This window comes from Salmo salar, chromosome ssa18 (assembly GCF_905237065.1).
Source record: "Salmo salar chromosome ssa18, Ssal_v3.1, whole genome shotgun sequence".
NCBI lineage: Eukaryota > Metazoa > Chordata > Actinopteri > Salmoniformes > Salmonidae > Salmo > Salmo salar.
This window is the reverse complement of record NC_059459.1, coordinates 75,183,858-75,210,317: the sequence shown is the minus strand read 5'-3', so window position 1 is coordinate 75,210,317 and position 26,460 is coordinate 75,183,858. Positions and strand designations below refer to the sequence as shown.

Below are 26,460 nucleotides of genomic sequence, written 5' to 3'. Positions count from 1 at the left end.
TCCTCTCTTCTCTCGACCTCTCTTCTCTTCTCTCCATCTTCCCTCTCTTCTCTCCACATCTCCTCTCTTCCCCCCACCTCTCCTCTCTTCCCTCCACCTCTCCTCTCTTCTCTACCTCTCCTCTCTTCTCTCTACCTCTCCTCTCTTCTCTCCACCTCTTCTCTCCACCTCTCTTCTCTCCTCTCCTGCTCTCCTCTCTTCCCTCTACCTCTCCTCTCTTCCCTCCACCTCTCCTCTCTTCCCTCCACCTCTCCTCTCTTCTCTTCTCTCTTCTCTCGACCTCTCTTCTCTTCTCTCCACCTCTCTTCTCTCCTCTCCTGCTCTCCTCTCTTCCCTCTACCTCTCCGCTCTTCCCTCCACCTCTCCTCTCTTCTCTCCACCTCTCCTATCTTTTCTCCACCTCTCTTCTCTCCACCTCTCCACCTCTTCTCTCCACCTCTCTTCTCCTCTCCTCTCCACCTCTCCTCTCTCCTCTCCACCTCTCCTCTCCTGTCTTCTCTCCTCTCCACCTCTCCTCTATTCTATTCTCTCCACCTCTCCTCTCTTCTCTCCACCTCTCATATCTTCCCTCCACCTCTCCTCTCTTCCCTCCACCTCTCCTCTCTTCTCCACCTCTCCTCTCTTCTCTCCTCTCCACCTCTCTTCTCTTCTCTCCACCTCTCCTCTCTTCTCTTCTCTCATCTCTCCTCTCTTCCCTCCACCTCTCCTCTTCTCTCCACCTCTTCTCTCCACCCCTTCTCTCCCCCTCTCTTCTCCTCTCCTCTCCACCTCTCCTCTCTCCTCTCCACCTCTCCTCTCTTCTTCTCTTTTCTCCACCTCTCCTCTCTTCTCTCCACCTCTCCTCTCTTCCCTCCACCTCTTCTCTCCACCTCTCTTCTCTTCTCTCCACATCTCCTCTCTTCTCCCCATCTCTCTTCTCTTCTCTCCACCTCTCCTCTCTTCTCTCAACCTCTCGTCTCTTCTCGCCATCTCTCCTCTCCTCTCTTCTCTTCTCTCCACCTCTCCTCTCTTCTCTCCACCTCTCCTCTCTTCGCTCCACCTCTCCTCTCTCCACCTCTCCTCTCTTCTCTCCACCTCTCTTCTCTTCTCTCCACCTCTCCTCTCTTCTCTCCACCTCTCCTCTCTTCTCTCCACCTCTCCTCTCTTCGCTCCACCTCTCTTCTCTTCTCTCATCTCTCCTCTCTTCGCTCCACCTTTCCTCTTTTCTCCACCTCTTCTCTCCACCCCTTCTCTCCCCCTCTCTTCTCCTCTCCACCTCTCCTCTCTTCTCTTCTCTTTTCTCCACCTCTCCTCTCTTCTCTCCACCTCTCCTCTCTTCCCTCCACCTCTTCTCTCTTCCCTCCACCTCTTCTCTCCACCTCTCTTCTCTCCACATCTCTCTTCTCCCCATCTCTCTTCTCTTCTCTCCACCTCTCCTCTCTTCTCTCAACCTCTCGTCTCTTCTCGCCATCTCTCCTCTCCTCTCCTCTCTTCCCTCCATCTCTCCTATCTTCTCTCCATCTCTCTTCTCTCCACCTCTCTTCTCTTCTCTCCACCTCTCCTCTCCTCTCTTCTCTCCTCTCCAGCTCTCCTCTATTCTCTTCTCTCCACCTCTCCTCTCCTCTCTCGACCTCTCTTCTCTTCTCTCCATCTTCCCTCTCTTCTCTCCACATCTCCTCTCTTCCCCCCACCTCTCCTCTCTTCCCTCCACCTCTCCTCTCTTCTCTACCTCTCCTCTCTTCTCTCTACCTCTCCTCTCTTCTCTCCACCTCTTCTCTCCACCTCTCTTCTCTCCTCTCCTGCTCTCCTCTCTTCCCTCTACCTCTCCTCTCTTCCCTCCACCTCTCCTCTCTTCCCTCCACCTCTCCTCTCTTCTCTTCTCTCTTCTCTCGACCTCTCTTCTCTTCTCTCCATCTTCCCTCTCTTCTCTCCACATCTCTCTTCCCCCCACCTCTCCGCTCTTCCCTCCACCTCTCCTCTCTTCTCTCCACCTCTCCTATCTTCTCTCCACCTCTCTTCTCTCTTCTCTTCTCTCCACCTCTCCTATCTTCTCTCCACCTCTCTTCTCTCCACCTCTCCACCTCTTCTCTCCACCTCTCCTCTCCTGTCTTCTCTCCTCTCCACCTCTCTTCTCTTCTCTCCACCTCTCCTCTCCTCTCTTCTCTCCTCTCCAGCTCTCCTCTATTCTCTTCTCTCCACCTCTCCTCTCCTCTCTTCTCTCCTCTCCAGCTCTCCTCTATTCTCTTCTCTCCACCTCTCCTCTCTTCTCTCGACCTCTCTTCTCTTCTCTCCATCTTCCCTCTCTTCTCTCCACATCTCCTCTCTTCCCCCCACCTCTCCTCTCTTCCCTCCACCTCTCCTCTCTTCTCTACCTCTCCTCTCTTCTCTCTACCTCTCCTCTCTTCTCTCCACCTCTTCTCTCCACCTCTCTTCTCTCCTCTCCTGCTCTCCTCTCTTCCCTCTACCTCTCCTCTCTTCCCTCCACCTCTCCTCTCTTCCCTCCACCTCTCCTCTCTTCTCTTCTCTCTTCTCTCGACCTCTCTTCTCTTCTCTCCACCTCTCTTCTCTCCTCTCCTGCTCTCCTCTCTTCCCTCTACCTCTCCGCTCTTCCCTCCACCTCTCCTCTCTTCTCTCCACCTCTCCTATCTTCTCTCCACCTCTCTTCTCTCCACCTCTCCACCTCTTCTCTCCACCTCTCCTCTCCTGTCTTCTCTCCTCTCCACCTCTCCTCTATTCTATTCTCTCCACCTCTCCTCTCTTCTCTCCACCTCTCATATCTTCCCTCCACCTCTCCTCTCTTCCCTCCACCTCTCCTCTCTTCTCCACCTCTCCTCTCTTCTCTCCTCTCCACCTCTCTTCTCTTCTCTCCACCTCTCCTCTCTTCTCTTCTCTCATCTCTCCTCTCTTCCCTCCACCTCTCCTCTTCTCTCCACCTCTTCTCTCCACCCCTTCTCTCCCCCTCTCTTCTCCTCTCCTCTCCACCTCTCCTCTCTCCTCTCCACCTCTCCTCTCTTCTTCTCTTTTCTCCACCTCTCCTCTCTTCTCTCCACCTCTCCTCTCTTCCCTCCACCTCTTCTCTCCACCTCTTCTTCTCTTCTCTCCACATCTCCTCTCTTCTCCCCATCTCTCTTCTCTTCTCTCCACCTCTCCTCTCTTCTCTCAACCTCTCGTCTCTTCTCGCCATCTCTCCTCTCCTCTCTTCTCTTCTCTCCACCTCTCCTCTCTTCTCTCCACCTCTCCTCTCTTCGCTCCACCTCTCCTCTCTCCACCTCTCCTCTCTTCTCTCCACCTCTCTTCTCTTCTCTCCACCTCTCCTCTCTTCTCTCCACCTCTCCTCTCTTCTCTCCACCTCTCCTCTCTTCGCTCCACCTCTCTTCTCTTCTCTCATCTCTCCTCTCTTCCCTCCACCTTTCCTCTTTTCTCCACCTCTTCTCTCCACCCCTTCTCTCCCCCTCTCTTCTCCTCTCCACCTCTCCTCTCTTCTCTTCTCTTTTCTCCACCTCTCCTCTCTTCTCTCCACCTCTCCTCTCTTCCCTCCACCTCTTCTCTCTTCCCTCCACCTCTTCTCTCCACCTCTCTTCTCTCCACATCTCCTCTCTTCTCCCCATCTCTCTTCTCTTCTCTCCACCTCTCCTCTCTTCTCTCAACCTCTCGTCTCTTCTCGCCATCTCTCCTCTCCTCTCCTCTCTTCTCTCCACCTCTCTTCTCTCTTCTCTTCTCTCCACCTCTCCTCTCTTCTCTCCACGTCTCCTCTCTTCGCTCCACCTCTCCTCTCTCCACCTCTCCTCTCTTCTCTCCATCTCTCTTCTCTTCTCTCCACCTCTCCTCTCTTCTCTTCTCTCCACCTCTCCTCTCTTCTCTCCACCTCTCCTCTCTTCGCTCCACCTCTCCTCTCTTCACTCCACCTCTCCTCTCTTCGCTCCACCTCTCCTTTCTTCTCTTCTCTCCACCTCTCCTCTCTTCTCTTCTCTCATCTCTCCTCTCTTCCCTCCACCTTTCCTCTTCTCTCCACCTCTTCTCTCCACCCCTTCTCTCCCCCTCTCTTCTCCTCTCCTCTCCACCTCTCCTCTCTTCTCTTCTCTTTTCTCCACCTCTCCTCTCTTCTCTCCACCTCTCCTCTCTTCTCTTCTCTCCACATCTCCTCTCTTCTCCCCATCTCTCTTCTCTTCTCTCCACCTCTCCTGTCTTCCCTCCACCTCTCCTCTCTTCTCTCCAACTCTCATCTCTTCTGAAGAGGGGAGCTGATGTGTGTGTGCCCTTGACATCCCCTTTTAGATACAAAAGGATTCCATTATTGTCTATGGTATGCAGTGCAATGCCAGAGGATTTACCACAGTGTCTGGTTGTGTTTCTACCCTGTGTATGAGGCACTGCTGGGGATGGTGTTCTTGATGACCGTCATGTTCCACGTGTTACTATATCTCCTGGTTGCCTGTCTTTACTGATGCTGAGACAGGACCGTGACAGGGACACTGTGACTGTGTTACTGTATCTCCTGGTTGCCTGTCTTTACTGATGCTGAGACAGGACCGTGACAGGGACACTGTGACTGTGTTACTATATCTCCTGGTTGCCTGTCTTTACTGATGCTGAGACAGGACCGTGACAGGGACACTGTGACTGTGTTACTGTATCTCCTGGTTACCTGTCTTTACTGATGCTGAGACAGGACCGTGACAGGGACACTGTGACTGTGTTACTGTATCTCCTGGTTACCTGTCTTTACTGATGCTGAGACAGGACCGTGACAGGGACACTGTGACTGTGTTACTGTATCTCCTGGTTACCTGTCTTTACTGATGCTGAGACAGGACCGTGACAGGGACACTGTGACTGTGTTACTGTATCTCCTGGTTACCTGTCTTTACTGATGCTGAGACAGGACCGTGACAGGGACACTGTGACTGTGTTACTGTATCTCCTGGTTACCTGTCTTTACTGATGCTGAGACAGGACCGTGACAGGGACACTGTGACTGTGTTACTGTATCTCCTGGTTGCCTGTCTTTACTGATGCTGAGACAGGACCGTGACAGGGACACTGTGACTGTGTTACTGTATCCCCTGGTTACCTGTCTTTACTGATGGTGAGACAGGACCGTGACAGGGACACTGTGACTGTTACCTGTCTCTACTGTATTCATGTTTTTTATTTAACTAGGCAAGTCAGTTAAGAACTAATTAGTATTTACAAGGACGGCTTGACACCCTGGTGTCTGTTTACGAGGTAGCCTGATGTAGGGGTGGCAGGTAGCCTAGTGGTTTGAGCGTTGGACTTGTAACCGAAAGTTTGCAAGATCAAATCCCCAAGCTAACAAGGTAAAATCTGTCGTTCTGAACAAGGCAGTTAACCCACTGTTCCTAGGCTGTCATTGTAAATAAGAATTTGTTCTTAACTGACTTACCTAGTTAAATAAAGGTTAAATAAAGGTCAAATTAAAAATATAAATATAATAAATGTAGGTTACCTGGAGAATGTTGAAGCGGTGTTATAATAGTTCTGTGTGGCTCAGTAGTATGAGCATGGGGCTTACAATGCCAAAGTTGTGAGTTCGATTCCGGCTGGGTACAACCATAGGAACATGTACTACTGTAAGTCACTTTGGATGAGAGGGTCTGCTTAGTGGCATACAGTATATCATGTAATACTGATGTCTCTCTCTCTCTCTCTCCCCCCAGGGGACCAGCCAGGAGCCCTGTAATGGGCTGGACTGTAGCGGAGGATGTAACTGTAACCCAGAGAAAGGTGGCAGGGTAAGACACACACACATATATATATAAACCTCTATTCTCCCTCTCACACATTCACATATCCTTCCTCTCCTACTTCAGGAGGTGCTATCTTAGCTTCTGGTCCATATCCTTCCTCTCCTACTTCAGGAGGTGCTATCTTAGCTTCTGGTCCATGTCCTTCCTCTCCTACTTCAGGAGGTGCTATCTTAGCTTCTGGTCCATGTCCTTCCTCTCCTACTTCAGGAGGTGCTATCTTAGCTTCTGGTCCATGTCCTTCCTCTCCTACTTCAGGAGGTGCTATCTTAGCTTCTGGTCCATATCCTTCCTCTCCTACTTCAGGAGGTGCTATCTTAGCTTCTGGTCCATATCCACGCATGTCACCAAACAAGGGTACATCAGCAAAGTTCGAAGACCCAGTAGACCTGGGACAAAGACATGAAGTAGTTGAGGTGCTTGCAAAACAAAAGTTAAAAAACACATAGTGTTGCATTGAATGACTGGTATAACCACAGACACTCAGTAAAATGTAGGGTTCTGGACTGTTACAGGAGTTGAGGACAACATTCCTAACCACAGACAATTAGTAGTCACCTGTAGTCTGTAGTCACCTTCAGAAAATGATGGTTTTGGTCAAATTACACGTTTTTCCCTCTTTGACAAACTCAACAACTATGTAGTAAAGAGAAGGAAGTGAAGCACTGCTAGGGTACACAATAGTAGGTATCTGTAGATAGATAGGTGCTGTTTGGTAAAGGGGTTAATTGGTCACCAAAAAACGAGGAGGACCAAACCGCTCTTCATATAATAAAAATGCCTTTATTTTTACGGCATGCTCAGTGGAACAAAGATGTTTAAACTGTGACGCGTTTAGGCAGCATGACTTTCAAAGATTTTTGTATCCCCTTTTCTACTCCCTGACGTTTCAGAGATTTAAATCTTTGTTCCATTGAACATGTCGTAAAAATGAAGACATTTATATTATGTGAAAAGTGCCTTGGTCCTCCTTGTTTGTTATTTTAACTGAACAGCTAGTCTTACAGCAGGTATTTCTGGTTTTGGTTGTGTTAAGCAAGGTTAGGGTTGCTCTTTAGGTCATATATGAACAGTATTCAAGAACACACACACACACACACACACACACACACACACACACACACACACACACACACACACACACACACACACACACACACACACACACACACACACACACACACACACACAAACAACACTTCAAGTCTCTTTTTAAAACCATGCCAATGCACCAATATCTAACTTTTTCAACTTAGGTCCAGAGCCTTCAAAAAGCATTCACACCCCTTGACTTTTTCCCCCATTTTTGTTTTGTTACAAAGTGGGATTCAAATGGATTTAATTGTCATTTTTTTGTCAACGATCTACACAAAATCTGTAATGTAAAAATGGAAGAAATATTCTGACATTGGTTTATATATATATATATATATGTGTGTGTGTGTGTGTATATATATGTATATATTATAAGTTTGGGGTCACTTAGAAATGTCCTTGTTTTTGAAAGAAAAACACATTATTTGTCCATTAAAATAACATCAAATTGATCAGAAATACAGTGTAGACATGGTTAATGCTGTAAATTACTATTGTAGCTGGAAACGGCAGATTTTTTAATGGAATATCTACATAGGCGTAGATATTATCAGCAACCATCACTCCTGTGTTCCAATGGCATGTTGTGTTAGCTAACCCAAGTTTATCATTTTAAAAGGCTAATTGATCATTAGAAAACCCTTTTGGAATTAATTTAGCACAGATGAAAACTGTTGTCCTGATGAAAGAAGCAATAAAACTGGCCTTCTTTAGACTAGTTGAGTATCTGGAGCATCAAGAGGCTCAAAATGGCCAGAAACAAATAACTTTCTTCTGAAACTCGTCAGTCTATTCTTGTTCTGAGAAATGAAGCCTATTCCTTGCGAGAAATTGCCAAGAAACTGAAGATCTCGTAAAACGTTTTGTACTACTCCCTTCACAGAAATGCACATACTGGCTCTAACCAGAATAGAAAGAGGAGTGGGAGGGCCCAGTGCACAACTGAGCAAGAGGACAAGTACATTAGAGTGTCTAGTTTGAGAAACAGACGCCTCACAAGTCCTCAACTGGCAGCTTCATTAAATAGTACCCGCAAAACACCAGTCTCAACGTCAACAGTGAAGAGGTGACTCCGGGATGCTGGCCTTCTAGGCAGAGTTGCAAAGAAAAAGCCATATCTTCGACTGGCCAATAAAAAGAAAAGATTATGATGAGCAAAAGAACACAGACACTGGACAGAGATATGTCTTTTTCTCTCTGGAGAGACCTTTTTCTCTCTGGAGAGACCTGAAAATACCTGTGCAGCGATGCTCCCTGTCCAACTTGACAGAGCTTGAGAGGAACTGCAGAGAATGGGAGAAACTCCACAAATATAGCTGTGCCAACCTTGTAGTGTCATACCCAAGAAGACTTGAGGCTGTAATCGCTGCCTAATGTGCTTCAACAAAGTACTGAGTAAAGCGTCTGAATACTTATGTAAATTTGATATTTCCGTTTACATTTTTTTTATACATTTGTAAAAATGTCAAAAAAACAGTTTTTGCTTTGTCAATATGGGGTATTATGTGTAGATTGATGAGGAAAACAACTCTTTAAACCATTTTAGAATAAGGCTGTAACGTAAAAAATGTGGAAAAAGTCAAGGGGTCTGAATACTTTTTGAATGCAATGTATCTTGATTAGATAAGTATTCAACCCCCAAGTCATTACATGTTAGAATCACATTTGGCAGCGATTACAGCTGTGAGTCTTTCTGGGTAAGTCTTTAAGAGCTTTCCACACCTGGATTATGCAACATTTGCTCATTATTATTTTCAAACTTCTTCAAGCTCAGTCAAGTTGGTTGTTCATCATTGCTAGACAACCATGCTTAGGTCTTGCCATAGATTTTCAAGCAGATGTAAGTCAAAACTGTAACTCTGCTACTCAGGAACATTTACTGTCTTCTTGGTAAGAAACTTGAGTGTAAATTCGGCCTTGTGTTTTAGGTTGTTGTCCTCCTGAAAGGTGAATTCATCTCCTATTGTCTGGTGGAAAGCAGACTGAACCAGGTTTTGCTCTAGGATTTGCCTGTGCTAAGCATTTCTTTTTTCATCCTGAAAAACTCCCCAGTCCTTAACGATTACAAGCATACCCATAACATTATGCAGCCACCACTATGCTTGAAAATATGGAGAGTGGTACTCAGTAATGTGTTGTATTGGATTTCCCCACACAGAACACTATGTATTTAGGACAAAAAGTGAATTACTTTGCCACATTTTTTTAAGCATTGCTTTAGTGCCTTGTTGCAAACAGGATGTATGTTTTTGAATATTTGTATTCTTTACCAGCTTCCTTCTTTTCACTCTGTCAAATAGGTTAGTATTGTAGAATAACTACAATGTTGTTGATCCATCATCAGTTTTCTCCTATCGCAGACATTAAAGTCTGTAACTGTTTTAAAGTCACAATTGGCCTCATGGTGAAATCCCTGTGTGGTTTCCTTCCTCTCCGGCAACTGAGTTATAAAGGATGCCTGTATCTTTGTAGTAACTGGGTGTATTGATGCACCATCCAAAGTGTAATTAATAACTTCACCATGCTCAAAGGGATACCTCTCTGGGCTAGGCGGGACGAATTCGTCCCACCTACGTAACAGCCACTGGCAGCCTGTGGCGCGATTTTCAAAACGTTAAAAATCCTATTACTTCAATTTCTCAAACATATGACTATTTTACAGCTATTTAAAGACAAGACTCTCGTTAATCTAACCACACTGTCCGATTTCAAAAAGGCTTTACAACGAAAGCAAAACATTAGATTATGTCAGCAGAGTACCAAGCCAGAAATAATCAGACACCCATTTTTCAAGCCAGCATATAATGTCACCAAAACCCAGAAGACAGCTAAATGCAGCACTCACCTTTGATGATCTTCATCAGATGACAACCCTAGGACATTATGTTATACAATACATGCATGTTTTGTTCAATCAAGTTCATATTTATATCAAAAACCAGCTTTTTACATTAGCATGTGACGTTCAGAACTAGCATACCCCCCGCAAACTTCCGGTGAATTCGCTAACATTTTACTAAATTACTCACGATAAACGTTCACAAAAAGCATAACAATTATTTTAAGAATTATAGATACAGACCTCCTCTATGCACTCGATATGTCCGATTTTAAAATAGCTTTTTGGTGAAAGCACATTTTGCAATATTCTAAGTACATAGCCCAGGCTTCACGGGCTCGCTATTTAGACACCCGGCAAGTTTAGCACTCACCATAATCATATTTACTATTATAAAAGTTTGATTACCTTTTGTTGTCTTCGTCAGAATACACACCCAGGACTGCTACTTCAATAACAAATGTTGGTTTGGTCCAAAATAATCCATCGTTATATCCGAATAGCGGCGTTTTGTTCGTGCGTTCCAGACACTATCCGAAATAGTAAAGAAGTGTCACGCGCATGGCGCAATTCGTGACAATAAAATTCTAAATATTCCATTACCGTACTTCGAAGCATGTCAACCGCTGTTTAAAATCAATTTTTACGACACTTTTCTCGTAGAAAAGCGATAATATTCCGACAGGGAATCTCCTTTTCGGCAAACAGAGGAAAAAATCCCAAAGGCGGGGGCGGTCGGGGTCACGCGCATAAGCCCGTGTCCCTTGATCGGCCACTTGAGAAAGGCGATAATGTGTTTCAGCCTGGGGCTGGAATGACGACATTCTGTTTTTTCCCGGGCTCTGAGCGCCTATGGACGACGTGGGAAGTGTCACGTTAGAGCAGAGATCCTTAGTAAATGATAGAGATGGAAAAGAAGTTCAAGAAATGCTCAGACAGGCCACTTCCTGTAAAGGAATCTCTCAGGTTTTGACCTGCCATTTGAGTTCTGTTATACTCACAGACACCATTCAAACAGTTTTAGAAAATTTAGGGTGTTTTCTATCCATATGTAATAAGTATATGCATATTCTAGTTACTGGGTAGGAGTGGTAACCAGATTAAATCGGGTATGTTTTTTATCCAGCCGTGTCAATACTGCCCCCTAGCCCTAACAGGTTAAATGTCCGTGGAATTTCTTTTCACCCATCTACCAATAGGTGCCCTTCTTTGCGAGGCATTGGAAAAATCTCCCTGGTCTTTGTGGTTGAATCTGTGTTTGAAATGCACTGCTTGACTGAGGGACCTTACAGATAAATGTATGGGTTGGGTACAGAGATGAGGTAGTCATTAAAAGACAATGTTAAACACTGTTATTGTACACAGAGTCAATGCAACTTATTATGTGACTTATTAAACAAATTTTCTGACCTGAACTTATTTAGGCTTGCCATAACAAAGTGGTTGAATACTTATTGACTTAAGATATTTCAGCTTTTAATTTTTTATTAATTTGTACAAATGTCAAAAAACCTTATTCCACTGTGACATTATGGGGTATTGTGTGTAGGCCAGTGACAAATAAATTCAATTTATCCATTTACAATGTGTCTGTAACATATCAAAATGTGGAAAAAATTAAAGGGTATGAATATTTTCTGAAGGCACTGTAGTTCCCTCAAACTGACCTTTATCATTTATGATCGTGATCTAATCTAAATCATTCTGAAAAGATATACAGACATTCTCCAGACATTATCTGCATAACTACACAGATGATTACTTTAATACTCCAAGAAAAAGGTCATATGCTTTTATTGGAGTGATGGCTGGTTTATTTTCATAGGAGAGCCCAAGCTCAACAGGTCCTGACATTACATGTCTGCCTGTCTAGCTGTTTAGCTGTCTACCTGTCAAGCAGTCTGCCTGTCTGCCTGTCTAGCTGTCTGCCTGTCTATTTGGCTAGCTGTCTGCCTGTCTGCCTGTCTAAATGTCTGCCTGTCTATTTGTCTAGCTGTCTGCCTGTGTAACTGTCTGCCTGTGTAACTGTCTAACTGTCTGCCTGTCTGCCTGTCTAGCATTCTGCCTGTCTAGCTGTCTACCTGTCTAGCTGTCTGTCTAACCGTCTGCCTGTCTAGCTGTCTGCGTGTCTAGTTGTCTGCCTTTCTAACTGTCTGCCTGTCTATTTGTCTAGCTGTCTGCCTGTGTTACTGTCTGTCTAACTGTCTGCCTGTCTAGCTGTCTGCCTGTCTAGTTGTCTGCCTTTCTAACTGTCTGCCTGTCTATTTGTCTAGCTGTCTGCCTGTGTTACTGTCTGTCTAACTGTCTGCCTGTCCAGCTGTCTGCCTGTCTAGTTGTCTGCCTTTCTAACTGTCTGCCTGTCTCTTTGTCTAGCTGTCTGCCTGTGTTACTGTCTGCCTGTCTATTTGTCTAGCTGTCTGCCGCTCTGCCTGTCTAGCTGTCTGCCTGTCTAGTTGTCTGCCTTTCTAACTGTCTGCCTGTCTATTTGTCTAGCTGTCTGCCTGTGTTACTGTCTGCCTGTCTATTTGTCTAGCTGGCTGCCTCTCTGCCTGTGTAGCTGTCTGCCTGTCTAACTGTCTGCCTAGCTGTCTGCCTGCCTAGCTGTCTGCCTGTCTAGCTGTCTGCCTGTCTAGCTGTCTGCCTGTCTAGTTTTCTGCCTGTCTAGCTGTCTACCTGTCTAACTGTCTGCCTGTCTAGCTGTCTGCCTGTCTAGCTGTCTGCCTGTCTAGCTGTCTGCCTGTCTGCCTGTGTAGCTGTTCACCTGTCTGCCTGTGCTTCTGCCCTTTGCTAAAGTTGATACCTGCAGGCTAGGAATAGTCATAGTCAAATACCTTGGTCTAGTCAATTACCTGGGTCTAGTCAATTACCTTGGTCTAGTCAATTACCTGGGTCTAGTCAATTACCTTGGTCTAGTCAATTACCTGGGTCTAGTCAATTACCTGGGTCTAGTCAATTACCTTGGTCTAGTCAATTACCTGGGTCTAGTCAATTACCTGGGTCTAGTCAATTACCTTGGTCTAGTCAATTACCTGGGTCTAATCAATTACCTTGGTCTAATCAATTACCTGGGTCTAGTCAATTACCTGGGTCTAGTCAATTACCTGGGTCTAGTCAATTACCTGGGTCTAGTCAATTACCTGGGTCTAGTCAATTACCTGGGTCTAATCAATTAGCTGGGTCTAGTCAATTACCTGGGTATAATCAATTAGCTGGGTCTAATCAATTACCTTGGTCTAGTCAATTACCTGGGTCTAATCAATGACCTTGGTCTAACCAATTACCTTGGTCTAATCAATTACCTGGGTCTAGTCAATTACCTGGGCCTAATCAATTACCTGGATCTAATCAATTACCTTGGTCTAATCAATTACCTGGGTCTAATCAATTATCTTACAATAATTTTTTTATTTTGGAATATATGCTAGACCAAATCCATTTTTTATTTGTTGTTATTTCTGCTATGTGTAGTACGGCGTATGCTATGTATAACAGCACAATCATTGGGGGGCTTGCGCTCATATATAGGACCATGCGTATGCATCAGCTCCAATATACATATGGGTGTTTTGAATGAATCATCCCCCTAGAAAGCGCTGTCCATTTCGTTGTTAGGCTTGAAACAACACCCACAACACCCACACCCACAACACCCGCAAGCGTCCCACCCCTGGTACACCCTATCAACAACAGGTGAAAAATCAAGAGCGCCAAATTTGAAAACAATTAAATGTCATAATTCAAATTTCTCAAACATACAACTATCTTACACTCTTTGAAAGATAAACATCTCCTTAATCTAACCACGTTGTCCGATTTCAAAAAGGCTTTACGGCGAAAGCATAAAGTTAGATTATGTTAGGAGAGTACATTGACAATAGCTGTGTGTAATGTTTTGTCAATTCAAAGACAGGCGTCACCAAAAGCAGAAAACCAGCTAAAATTATGCACTAACCTTTGACAATCTCCATCAGATGACACTCCTAGGACATTATGTTAGACAATACATGCATTTTTTGTTCTATCAAGTTCATATTTATATCCAAAAACAGCGTTTTACTATGGCGTTGATGTTGAGGAAATCGTTTCCCTCCAATAAAATATTTACGTTCGTTCAAACATGTCAAACGTTGTATAGCATAAATCATTAGTGCCTTTTTTAACCAGAACATGAATAATATTCAAGGCGGACGATTGCATTCTCTTTTAAAACGTATTGGAACGAGAGTACCCAACATGAACTCGCGCCAGAGTCTAATCGGCCACCACCGTTCCAAGGCTCTTGTTCGTTCAGTTCTCACAGTAGAAGACTCAAACCACGTTCTAAAGACTGGTGACATCTAGTGGAAGCCATAGGAAGTGCTCAAAGATTAATAAGCCCCTGTGTGTTTCAATGGCATAGGCTTAAAGGTAATTCAACACATCAGGTATCCACTTCCTGTCAGAATTTGTCTCAGGGTTTTGACTGCCATATGAGTTCTGTTATACTTACAGACACCATTCAAACAGTTTTAGAAAATTCTGAGTGTTTTCTATCCAAACCTGAACAATAATATGCATATTCTAGCTTCTGAGTTGGTGTAGGAGGCAGTTAAAAATGGGCACATATTTTTTTCAAAATTCTCAATACTGCCCCCTAGCCCCAACAGGTTTTAAAAGCAAGGCCATTAGTACCAGGCCATTAGGACCTGATGATCATTAGTGAGTTGGGTACTACTAACACATGTCAGAGTGGTTAGAGGGACAGTAGAGCCCTGAGTACCAGGCCATTAGGACCTGATGATTGTTAGTGAGTTGGGTTCTACTAACACATGTCAGAGTGGTTAGAGGGACAGTAGAGCCCTGAGTACCAGACCATTAGGACCTGATGATTGTTAGTGAGTTGGGTACTACTAACACATGTCAGAGTGGTTAGAGGGACAGTAGAGCCCTGAGTACCAGACCATTAGGACCTGATGATTGTTAGTGAGTTGGGTTCTACTAACACATGTCAGAGTGGTTAGAGGGACAGTAGAGCCCTGAGTACCAGACCATTAGGACCTGATGATCATTAGTGAGTTGGGTTCTACTAACACATGTCAGAGTGGTTAGAGGGACAGTAGAGCCCTGAGTACCAGACCATTAGGACCTGATGATTGTTAGTGAGTTGGGTACTACTAACACATGTCAGAGTGGTTAGAGGGACAGTAGAGCCCTGAGTACCAGACCATTAGGACCTGATGATTGTTAGTGAGTTGGGTACTACTAACACATGTCAGAGTGGTTAGAGGGACAGTAGAGCCCTGAGTACCAGGCCATTAGGACCTGATGATTGTTAGTGAGTTGGGTACTACTAACACATGTCAGAGTGGTTAGAGGGACAGTAGAGCCCTGAGTACCAGACCATTAGGACCTGATGATTGTTAGTGAGTTGGGTACTACTAACACATGTCAGAGTGGTTAGAGGGACAGTAGAGCCCTGAGTACCAGACCATTAGGACCTGATGATTGTTAGTGAGTTGGGTACTACTAACACATGTCAGAGTGGTTAGAGGGACAGTAGAGCCCTGAGTACCAGGCCATTAGGACCTGATGATTGTTAGTGAGTTGGGTTCTACTAACATATGTCAGAGTGGTTAGAGGGACAGTAGAGCCCTGAGTACCAGACCATTAGGACCTGATGATTGTTAGTGAGTTGGGTTCTACTAACACATGTCCAGAGCGAATAAGAGGAGATTACCGTGACTCAACGGTCATCTGGAATTTGACTGTGGTCATGGCTGACGGTGTGGCGGTAATACGGTCCTAGTATAGGGTTGTAAAAGTTAAGTTAGGGAAGTACAGGGTTGGTAAAGAGGGCTGGGTAGGTTCGCACAGTAGCCAGAAAAAACTCAGAGAAATGTCCCTATGATGTAGAGCACTCAGCTGTCATGTTTCAGGAGGTGTGAACTGGGCTTCTCACCCCGAACACACAATAAACTAGTGAGGGAATGAGACGGAATGAGTGAGGGAATGAGAAGGAATGAGTGAAGGAATGAGTGAAGGAATGAGTGAGGGAATGAGAAGGAATGAGTGAGGGAATGAGAAGGAATGAGTGAAGGAATGAGTGAGGGAATGAGAAGGAATGAGTGAGGGAATGAGATGGAATGAATGAGGGAATGAAAAGGAATGAGTGAGGGAATGAAAAGGAATGAGTGACGGAATGAGAAGGAATGAGTGACGGAATGAGAAGGAATGAGTGAGGGAATGAAAAGGAATGAGTGAGGGAATGAAAAGGAATGAGTGAAGGAATGAGTGAGGGAATGAGAAGGAATGAGTGAGGGAATGAGATGGAATGAATGAGGGAATGAAAAGGAATGAGTGAGGGAATGAGAAGGAATGAGTGAGGGAATGAGAAGAAATGAGTGAGGGAATGAGATGGAATGAATGAGGGAATGAAAAGGAATGAGTGAGGGAATGAGAAGGAATGAGTGAGGGAATGAGACGGAATGAGTGAGGGAATGAGTGAAGGAATGAGTGAGGGAATGAGAAGGAATGAGAAGGATTGAGTGAAGGAATGAGTGAGGGAATGAGACGGAATGAGTGAGGGAATGAGTGAAGGAATGAGTGAGGGAATGAAAAGGAATGAGTGAGGGAATGAGATGGAATGAATGAGGGAATGAAAAGGAATGAGTGAGGGAATGAAAAGGAATGAGTGAAGGAATGAGTGAGGGAATGAGAAGGAATGAGTGAGGGAATGAGATGGAATGAATGAGGGAATGAAAAGGAATGAGTGAGGGAATGAAAAGGAATGAGTGACGGAATGAGAAGGAATGAGTGAGGGAATGAAAAGGAATGAGTGAGGGAATGAAAAGGAATGAGTGAAGGAATGAGTGAGGGAATGAGAAGGAATGAGTGAGGGAATGAGATGGAATGAATGAGGGAATGAAAAGGAATGAGTGAGGGAATGAAAAGGAATGAATGAGGGAATGAAAAGGAATGAGTGAGGGAATGAAAAGGAATGAGTGAAGGAATGAGTGAGGGAATGAGAAGGAATGAGTGAGGGAATGAGATGGAATGAATGAGGGAATGAAAAGGAATGAGTGAGGGAATGATAAGGAATGAGTGACGGAATGAGAAGGAATGAGTGAGGGAATGAAAAGGAATGAGTGAGGGAATGAGTGAAGGAATGAGTGAGGGAATGAGAAGGAATGAGTGAGGGAATGAGATGGAATGAATGAGGGAATGAAAAGGAATGAGTGAGGGAATGAATGACGGAATGAGAAGGAATGAGTGAGGGAATGAAAAGGAATGAGTGAGGGAATGAGACGGAATGAATGAGAAGGAATGAGTGAGGGGATTTAGAAGAAATGAATGAGAAGGAATGAGTGAGGGAATGAGACGGAATGAGTGAGGGAGTGAGTGAAGGAATGAGTGAAGGAATGAGTGAGGGAATGAGACAGAATGAGTGAGGGAATGAGAAGGAATGAGGGAGGGAATGAGAAGTAATGAGAAGGAATGAGTGAAGGAATGAGTGAGGGAATGAGATGGAATGAATGAGGGAATGAAAAGGAATGAGTGAGGGAATGAGAAGGAATGAGTGAGGGAATGAGAAGGAATGAGTGAGGGAATGAAAAGGAATGATTGAGGGGATTTAGAAGAAATGAATGAGAAGGAATGAGTGAGAGAATGAATGAGAAGGAATGAGTGAGGGAATGAGATGGAATGAGTGAGGGAATGAGAAGGAATGAGTGAGGGAATGAGAAAGGATGAGTGAGGGAATGAGAAGGAATGAGTGATGGAATGAGAAGGAATGAGTGAAGGAATGAGTGAGGGAATGAGAAGGAATGAGTGAGGGAATGAGAAGGAATGAGTGAGGGAATGAAAAGGAATGAGTGAAGGAATGAGAAGGAATGAGTGAGGGAATGAGAAGGAATGAGTGAAGGAATGATTGAAGGAATGAGTGAGGGAATGAGAAGGAATGAATCAGGGAATGAAAAGGAATGAGTGAGGGAATGAGAAGGAATGAGTGAGGGAATGAAAAGGAATGAGTGAGAGAATGAAAAGTAATGAGTGAGGGGATTTTGAAGAAATGAATGAGAAGGAATGAGTGAGGGAATGAGTGAGGGAATGAGATGGAATGAGTGAGGGAATGAGAAGGAATGAGTGAGTCAATGAGAAGGAATGAGTGAGGGAATGAGAAGGAATGAGTGAGGGAATGAGAAGGAATGCGTGAGGGAATGAGAAGGAATGAGTGAGGGAATGAGTGAGTCAATGAGAAGGAATGAGTGAGGGAGTGAGAAGGAATGAGTGAGGGAATGAGAAGGAATGAGTGAGGGAATGAGAAGGAATGAGTGAAGGAATGAGAAGGAATGAGTGAGGAAATGAGAAGGAATGCGTGAGGGAATGAGAAGGAATGAGTGAGGGAATGAGAAGGAATGAGTGAGGGAATGAGTGAGTCAATGAGAAGGAATGAGTGAGGGAGTGAGAAGGAATGAGTGAGGGAATGAGAAGGAATGAGTGAGGGAATGAGAAGGAATGAGTGAAGGAATGAGAAGGAATGAGTGAAGGAATGAGAAGGAATGAGTGAGGGAATGAGAAGGAATGAGTGATGGAATGAGAAGGAATGAGTGAGGGGATTTAGAATTATGAAAAGAACAAGAGGATGTTGTGATGAAATTAATGAAATTGAGTGGAGGCTTGCTTCATTGTTTCATCCTGACTCATGTGTTATCCAAAAAGATAACCGAGATGCCTCTAGTGCCAAATGTCGGCGCTGCTCTGATCTGGTGTGGTATAGCAGTAGATGAGTTAGAATGGTTAACCACTCAGGAAACATCTTTACCACGCCTCAAGCCTTATTCATATCTTGTGCCTTTTCCAAAGCTGATTATTTGTCAGTGGCAGTATCATGCATCACACATGATAATGTACCTACGAGATAATGTACCTGATAATTGATGAAAAAGGCATCATTACGTATGGCTGCAGGACAGAACATTTAACTATATGTTCAAGTTTAATAAAATGAGTCATTGTCAAGGGATTTGACACTTGCAGGCATGATTCTGAAGAAAACCTTGTAGGAACATATTGTGCCATTTCCAATTGATATAGCTGTCAGAATATCTACCTCCAGTTAGAACAGTCTGTCTGTCTGTCTGTCTGTCTGTCTGTCTGTCTGTCTGTCTGTCTGTCTGTCTGTCTGTCTGTCTGTCTGTCTGTCTGTCTCGCTCTGTCTCGCTCTGTCTGTCTCGCTCTGTCTGTCTGTCTGTCTGTCTGTCTGTCTGTCTGTCTGTCTGTCTGTCTGTCTGTCTGTCTGTCTGTCTGTCTCGCTCTGTCTCGCTCTGTCTGTCTGTCTGTCTCGCTCTGTCTGTCTGTCTGTCTGTCTCGCTCTGTCTGTCTGTCTGTCTGTCTGTCTGTCTGTCTGTCTGTCTGTCTCGCTCTGTCTGTCTGTCTCGCTCTGTCTGTCTGTCTGTCTGTCTGTCTGTTTAGTCTAATCTGACTGAGTACACCTTTTAGATCAGTTTTATCTCTCATTCCCTATCTGACATCTGATCTCTCTGGTTATTTTTCCTGTGTGGTGTTATTATCATCATCATCATCATCATCATCACACACACACACAGTTTTTCTAATCCACACAATGGCTTTAGATTCATTGATATCAAAGTGAATGGTTTTAGCCAGCGGGCTGCAACCTCTCCCCAATGCTTTGGTTGGTCAGTTGGCCCAGTTGACCCAGTCCTAGGTATGCTGTGAGTGGCTGTCGGTTGGTGTGTCTGTGTGTTTATGTGTGTGCAGAGTTTACACTGGCACCGTTTGTGTTGGTCTTAAAACAGTATGTGTGTATGAGCCCCCTGGTTCAGTTCCCTAGTGTTCAGCAGTCTGACACACTCCCCAGCACGAGGCCTTACTTCCTGCCTCTGTGATGCCCAGTCTGTATCCAAACAACAATCATAGAGGGGATGAGGCTGCAGACACAAACAGATAGAGAGCAAATAACATGGTGTCGACCATATTACGCTCCACACACACTCCCATTGTTCATCCCTCCCTGGTTTGTCTGCTCCGTTTCTCCTGTACTAGGTTTACGTTAACCACAGATCTAGGATCAGATTATATGACCCAATCACAACTTTAACCACAGATCTAGGATTAGATTACATTACATTACCCCAACCATAAGAAGGCATGTTTGAGCATGTTTTTAGGTAGAGGTTTGACTCTTTAAAGGGATAGTTCACCCAAATGACAAAATTATATTTTGGTTTCCATACCCTGTAAACTGTGTATTGACAAGGTAAGACAGCAATCCACGCTTTGGTTTAGAAATTGTTTAGAAATTGTGGCAAAAGTACCATGACTTGAATGGGATTTGTGCCACAAATGTTAAAATGTTAGCATTTGGAAGCAGCGTTAGGGAAATAAACCACATATCTAGGATCAGAGTAGCCTACCACCCAATAACCATAAACATAAGGGAATGAAAACATACACTGACATAAGATCAGTATCCAAGCCGGGCTATCGCCCTATTCCCCTATTCTAATGGAAGCGTGCCAATCTTAAGCACAGATCTAGGATCTGATTAGCCTACCACTATAATAACCATGACTGGAAATCAGTGTTTAAAGAAAACATCCTAACTGTACCTCAGTCATCCATCCTACACTATTTTGACTGTCCCCATAGGAGGACCCTTTTTGGTTTCAGGTGGAACCCTTTTTGGTTTCAGGTAGAACCCTTTGGGGTTCCATCTAGAAGCCTCTGTAAAAAAGGTTGTACATGGAATCCAAAAGGGTTCTACCTGGAACCAAAAGGGTTCTACCTGGAACCAAAAGGGTTCGACCTGGAAACAAAAAGGTTTCTTTAAATGGTTATCCTATGGGGACAGCCGAACAACCCTTTCAGGTTCTAGAGAGCACATTTTTTCCTAAGTCTACACATCGCTCAGCCATCTTGGCTCAAGTTGCGCACCCCAAAATGTCATTTTCTATTCAGTCAGTGCCACCTCACTCCTTCCAATGGTAGTCGTAAATGTCCACCTCCATCCTTTGTCATAGCTGTCTGTAAGTCTGTAAGTAAGTATCTTTGTTATTTTACTTGGGAGGGGATTCGATGATGCAATACAACACCAGGTGGATTCATCCAGTGATTTCCAATCAGGTAATTAAACGCATTGATGTAATAAATAATAATGTGACATATTGGAACATGACGGTCAAGAGTCTAGATTCAGAGAGGAGGATCAGTTGTCAGGGAAACACACACAGGATCAGTTGTCAGGGAAACACACAGGATCAGTTGTCAGGGAAACACACAGGATCAGTTGTCAGGGAAACACACAGGATCAGTTGTCAGGGAAACACACACAGGATCAGTTGTCAGGGAAACACACACAGGATCAGTTGTCAGGGAAACACACAGGATCAGTTGTCAGGGAAACACACACAGGATCAGTTGGCAGGGAAACACACACAGGATCAGTTGGCAGGGAAACACACACAGGATCAGTTGGCAGGGAAACACACAGGATCAGTTGGCGGGGAAACACACACAGGATCAGTTGGCAGGGAAACACACACAGGATCAGTTGGCAGGGAAACACACACAGGATCAGTTGGCAGGGAAACACACAGGATCAGTTGGCAGGGAAACACACACAGGATCAGTTGGCAGGGAAACACACACAGGATCAGTTGGCAGGGAAACACACACAGGATCAGTTGGCAGGGAAACACACACAGGATCAGTTGTCAGGGAAACACACAGGATCAGTTGTCAGGGAAACACACACAGGATCAGTTGTCAGGGAAACACACACAGGATCAGTTGGCAGGGAAACACACACAGGATCAGTTGGCAGGGAAACACACACAGGATCCGTTGGCAGGGAAACACACACAGGATCAGTTGGCAGGGAAACACACGCAGGATCAGTTGGCAGGGAAACACACGCAGGATCAGTTGGCAGGGAAACACACACAGGATCAGTTGGCAGGGAAACACACACAGGATCAGTTGGCAGGGAAACACACAGGATCAGTTGGCAGGGAAACACACACAGGATCAGTTGGCAGGGAAACACACACAGGATCAGTTGTCAGGGAAACACACAGGATCAGTTGGCAGGGAAACACACACAGGATCAGTTGGCAGGGAAACACACACAGGATCAGTTGGCAGGGAAACACACGCAGGATCAGTTGGCAGGGAAACACACACAGGATCAGTTGGCAGGGAAACACACAGGATCAGTTGGCAGGGAAACACACAGGATCAGTTGGCAGGGAAACACACACAGGATCAGTTGGCAGGGAAACACACACAGGATCAGTTGGCAGGGAAACACACACAGGATCAGTTGGCAGGGAAACACACAGGATCAGTTGGCAGGGAAACATATGGATAATAAAATCCCATCTATAAGATAAATATATACACTGTAGGGACCATAAATCTGTTTATAGCACACATACACACACACGCACACACACGCGCGCACACACACACACACACACACACACACCATGGCAGATTGGAGCCAATGATTGTAACAATGGCCAGAAGAGAGGAGAAAAGAAGGGATAGGAAGAGAGATGTAGACCTACCTGTCTGGACTGAAGAGAGAGATGTAGACCTCTACCTGTCTGGACTGAAGAGAGAGATGCAGACTTCTACCTGTCTGGACAGAAGAGAGAGATGTATACCTCTACCTATCTGGACAGACGAGAGAGATGCAGATCTCTACCTGTCTGGACAGAAGAGAGAGATGTAGACCTTTACCTGTCTGGACAGAAGAGAGAGATGTAGACCTCTACCTATCTGGACAGAAGAGAGAGATGTAGACCTCTACCTGTCTGGACAAAAGAGAGAGAGATATAGACCTCTACCTGTCTGGACAGAAGAGAGAGATGTAGACCTCTACCTGTCTGGACAGAAGAGAGAGATGTAGACCTCTACCTATCTGGACAGAAGAGAGAGAGATATAAACCTCTACCTGTCTGGACAGAAGAGAGAGATGTAGACCTACCTGTCTGGACAGAAGAGAGAGATGTAGACCTCTACCTGTCTGGACAGAAGAGAAAGATGTAGACCTCTACCTGTCTGGACAGAAGAGAGAGATGTAGACCTCTACCTGTCTGGACAGAAGAGAGAGATGTAGACCTCTACCTGTCTGGACAGAAGAGAGAGATGTAGACCTACCTGTCTGGACAGAAGAGAGAGATGTAGACCTCTACCTGTCTGGACAGAAGAGAAAGATATAGACCTCTACCTGTCTGGACAGAAGAGAGAGATGTAGACCTCTACCTATCTGGACAGAAGAGAGAGAGATATAGACCTCTACCTGTCTGGACAGAAGAGAGAGATGTAGACCTCTACCTGTCTGGACAGAAGAGAGAGAGATATAGGCCTCTACCTGTCTGGACAGAAGAGAGAGATGTAGACCTCTACCTGTCTGGACAGAAGAGAGAGAGATATAGACCTCTACCTGTCTGGACAGAAGAGAGAGATGTAGACCTCTACCTGTCTGGACAGAAGAGAGAGAGAGATGTAGACCTCTACCTGTCTGGACTGAAGAGAGAGATGTAGACCTCTACCTGTCTGGACAGAAGAGAGAGATGTAGACCTCTACCTGTCTGGACAGAAGAGAGAGAGATATAGACCTCTACCTGTCTGGACAGAAGAGAGAGATGTAGACCTCTACCTGTCTGGACAGAAGAGAGAGAGATATAGACCTCTACCTGTCTGGACAGAAGAGAGAGATGTAGACCTCTACCTGTCTGGACAGAAGAGAGAGAGAGATGTAGACCTCTACCTGTCTGGACTGAAGAGAGAGATGTAGACCTCTACCTGTCTGGACAGAAGAGAGAGAGATGTAGACCTCTACCTGGACAGGTGTGTGTGTCTATACACTGTTTAAGAGAGGGGGAAGATTCTCTGAAATGTCATCTGTAACAGGCCTCTTCCTTCCTCCGCCTTTCCCATCTCAGTCCCCCCCCCACCCTTTCTCCTCTGCTCAATTACATATATCTCAGCCCAATCTCTATCAATATCATAGGCCTATCTACAAGCCTAACTGTCCATAGGAAATAAAGCCTTTTAAAAACACAAGCCAGCCGAGTATGTTTAGTCCCTGAGTCCTTTTGTTCCGAGAGAGAGGAGAGAGACGAGGAAAGAGGGGGGAGGGAGAGAGAGAGAGAGGGGGGAAATAAAGAAAAAGGAAAAAAAAGAGAAAGAAAAAAGAAAGAAAGAGGAATGAAAGAATACTCTTTCCTCATAAGACTATATTGGAGATCTAGATATTGGAGTGATTTGGACCAATAACATCCGTTTCCACCAGAGGTGAGAGGTCGCATAGGGATGACAGGATAGTTTGTGTTAAGCACTGCTAACATCAACACCAGGCTTTCATCTGCTTAGGGTCCCTAGGGATCACATCAAGACCCAGGACCCCACAACATGTGTCTTCACTTGGGCCTCAAGATGGAGGGAGAGGGAGAGAGAGAGGGAGAGAGATGGGAGGGGGAGAGGGAGAGAGGAGAAGAGAAGAGAGAGACAGGAGAGCAAGAGAAAGAGAAACAGAGGGAAACAAAGTGGTAGGAAATGATACAATGCAAAGCTTTGTTGACTTGAGAACATGGAAGCCATGTGGCCTTAGTGCTTATTTAGTCAGAATCAGTTGCTGATCTTTAACAAATACACAGAGGATCAGTGTAATATAATATGTATAGTTGTTTTACTAAAAGACATTAAGAGATTAAGATAACTTCTGCACTGGGGTGTTAGACATGAAAGGATAGGGAACTAGGGAGGGAAGGTGGGCTCCTTTTCTATCCCTCTCCCTCTCATTCTCACTCTCCCTCTCTGCCTCTCTCCCCAACTAGCTCTCACAGTCTAACTTCAGAATTAGACGCTCATTCACATTTCTCAAATATCAAATTTTGAAGTTGTTGCAAACGTCAAATTTCTAAGTATTTAAGGTTGAATTTAGGCATTAACTTCGAAATCTTAAAAACAGAGCTCGCTGTTGCACTCTAGTGGCCAGTTTCTACGTCATCTCCCAACATGGATGGACGTCGAATACCGACTTGTATCATAGGTGACCAGGCTGCTCTCCCTCTATGTCAATTCAATTCAATTCAAGGAACTTTATTGACATGGGAAACAGATGTTAACATTGCCGAAGCAAGTGAAGTAGATAATATACAAAAGTGAAATAAACAATAAAAATGAACAGTAAACATTACACTCACAGAAGTTCCAAAAGAATAAAGACATTACAAATGGTATATTATGTCTATATACAGTGTTGTAACGATGTACAAAATGGTTAAAATACAAAAGGGAAAATAAATAAACATAAATATGGGTTGTATTTACAATGGTGTTTGTTCTTCACTGGTTGCCCTGCTGCTGTGATGGCACGCTGTGGCATTTCAACCAGTCGATATGGGAGTTTATCAAAATCAGGTTTTTTTCGAATGATTTGGATCTGTGTAATCTGAGGGAAATATGTGTCTCTAATATGGTCATACATTTGGCAGGAGGTTAGGAAGTGCAGCCCAGTTACCACTAGAGGCCGACCGATTATGATTTTTCAACGGCGATACCGATTATTGGAGGACCAAAAAGCCGAGACCAATTAATCGGCCGATTTCTATATATAGCCGATATATATATATATATTTGTAATAATGACAATTACAACAATACTGAATGAACAATGAACAATTTTATTTTAACTTAATATAATACATCAATAAAATATATTTAGTCTCAAATAAATAATGAAACATGTTCAATTTGGTTTAAATAATGCAAAAACAAAGTGTTGGAGAAGAAAGTAAAAGTGCAATATGTGCCATGTAAAAAAGCTAACTTTTAAGTTCCTTGCTCAGAACATGAGAACATATGAAAGCTGGTGGTTCCTTTTAACATGAGTCTTCAATATTCCCAGGTAAGAAGTTTTAGGTTGTAGTTATTAGAGGACTATTTCTCTCTATACCATTTGAAATTTCATATACCTTTGACTATTGGATGTTCTAATAGTTACTTTAGTATTGCCAGCCTAATCTCGGGAGTTGATAGGCTTGAAGTCATAAACAGCGCAATGCTTAAATCATTGCGAAGAGCTGCTGGCAAATTCACGAAAGTGCTGTTTGAATGAATGCTTACAAGCCTGCTGCTGCCTACCACCGCTCAGGCAGACTGCTCTATCAAATCATAGACTTAATTATAATATAATAACACACAGAAATACAAGCCTTAGGTCATTAATATGGTCAAATCCAGAAACTATCATTTCGAAAACAAAATGTTTATTCTTTCAGTGAAATACGGAACCGTTACGTATTTTATCTAACGGTGGCATCCATAAGTCTAAATATTGCTGTTACATTGCACAACCTTCTATGTTATGTCATAATTACGTAAAATTCTGGCAAATTAGTTCGCAACGAGCCAGGCGGCCCAAACTGCTGCATATACCCTGACTCTGTTGCACAGAACGCAAGAGAAGTGACACAATTTCCCTAGTTAAAAGAAATTCATGTTAGCAGGCAATATTAACTAAATATGCAGGTTTAAAAATATATACTTGTGTATTGATTTTAAGAAAGGCGTTGATGTTTATGGTTAGGGTCACATTGGTGCAACGACAGGGCTTTTTTTGCGAATACGCTTGTTAAATCACCCGTTTGGCGAAGTAGGCTGTGATTCAATGATAAATTAACAGGCACCGCATCGATTATATGCAACGCAGGACACGTTAGATAAACTAGTAATATCATCAACCATCAACTAGTGATTATGTTAAGATTG

The 26,460-nt window shown here is 44.3% G+C and overlaps 1 protein-coding gene across 3 annotated transcripts in view; it reads left to right on the top strand.

Moving 5' to 3' along the window:
* The window catches only part of LOC106577876 (collagen alpha-6(IV) chain), a 232,608-nt gene that overhangs the window by 116,295 nt on the left and 89,853 nt on the right, over positions 1 to 26,460 (top strand). For all 3 annotated transcript variants that reach the window (XM_014156296.2, XM_014156295.2, XM_014156294.2), the window contains exon 4: positions 5,658 to 5,732. In XM_014156296.2, the coding sequence (XP_014011771.2) occupies positions 5,658 to 5,732 (75 nt within the window). The remainder of the gene's footprint in view (positions 1 to 5,657; positions 5,733 to 26,460) is intronic.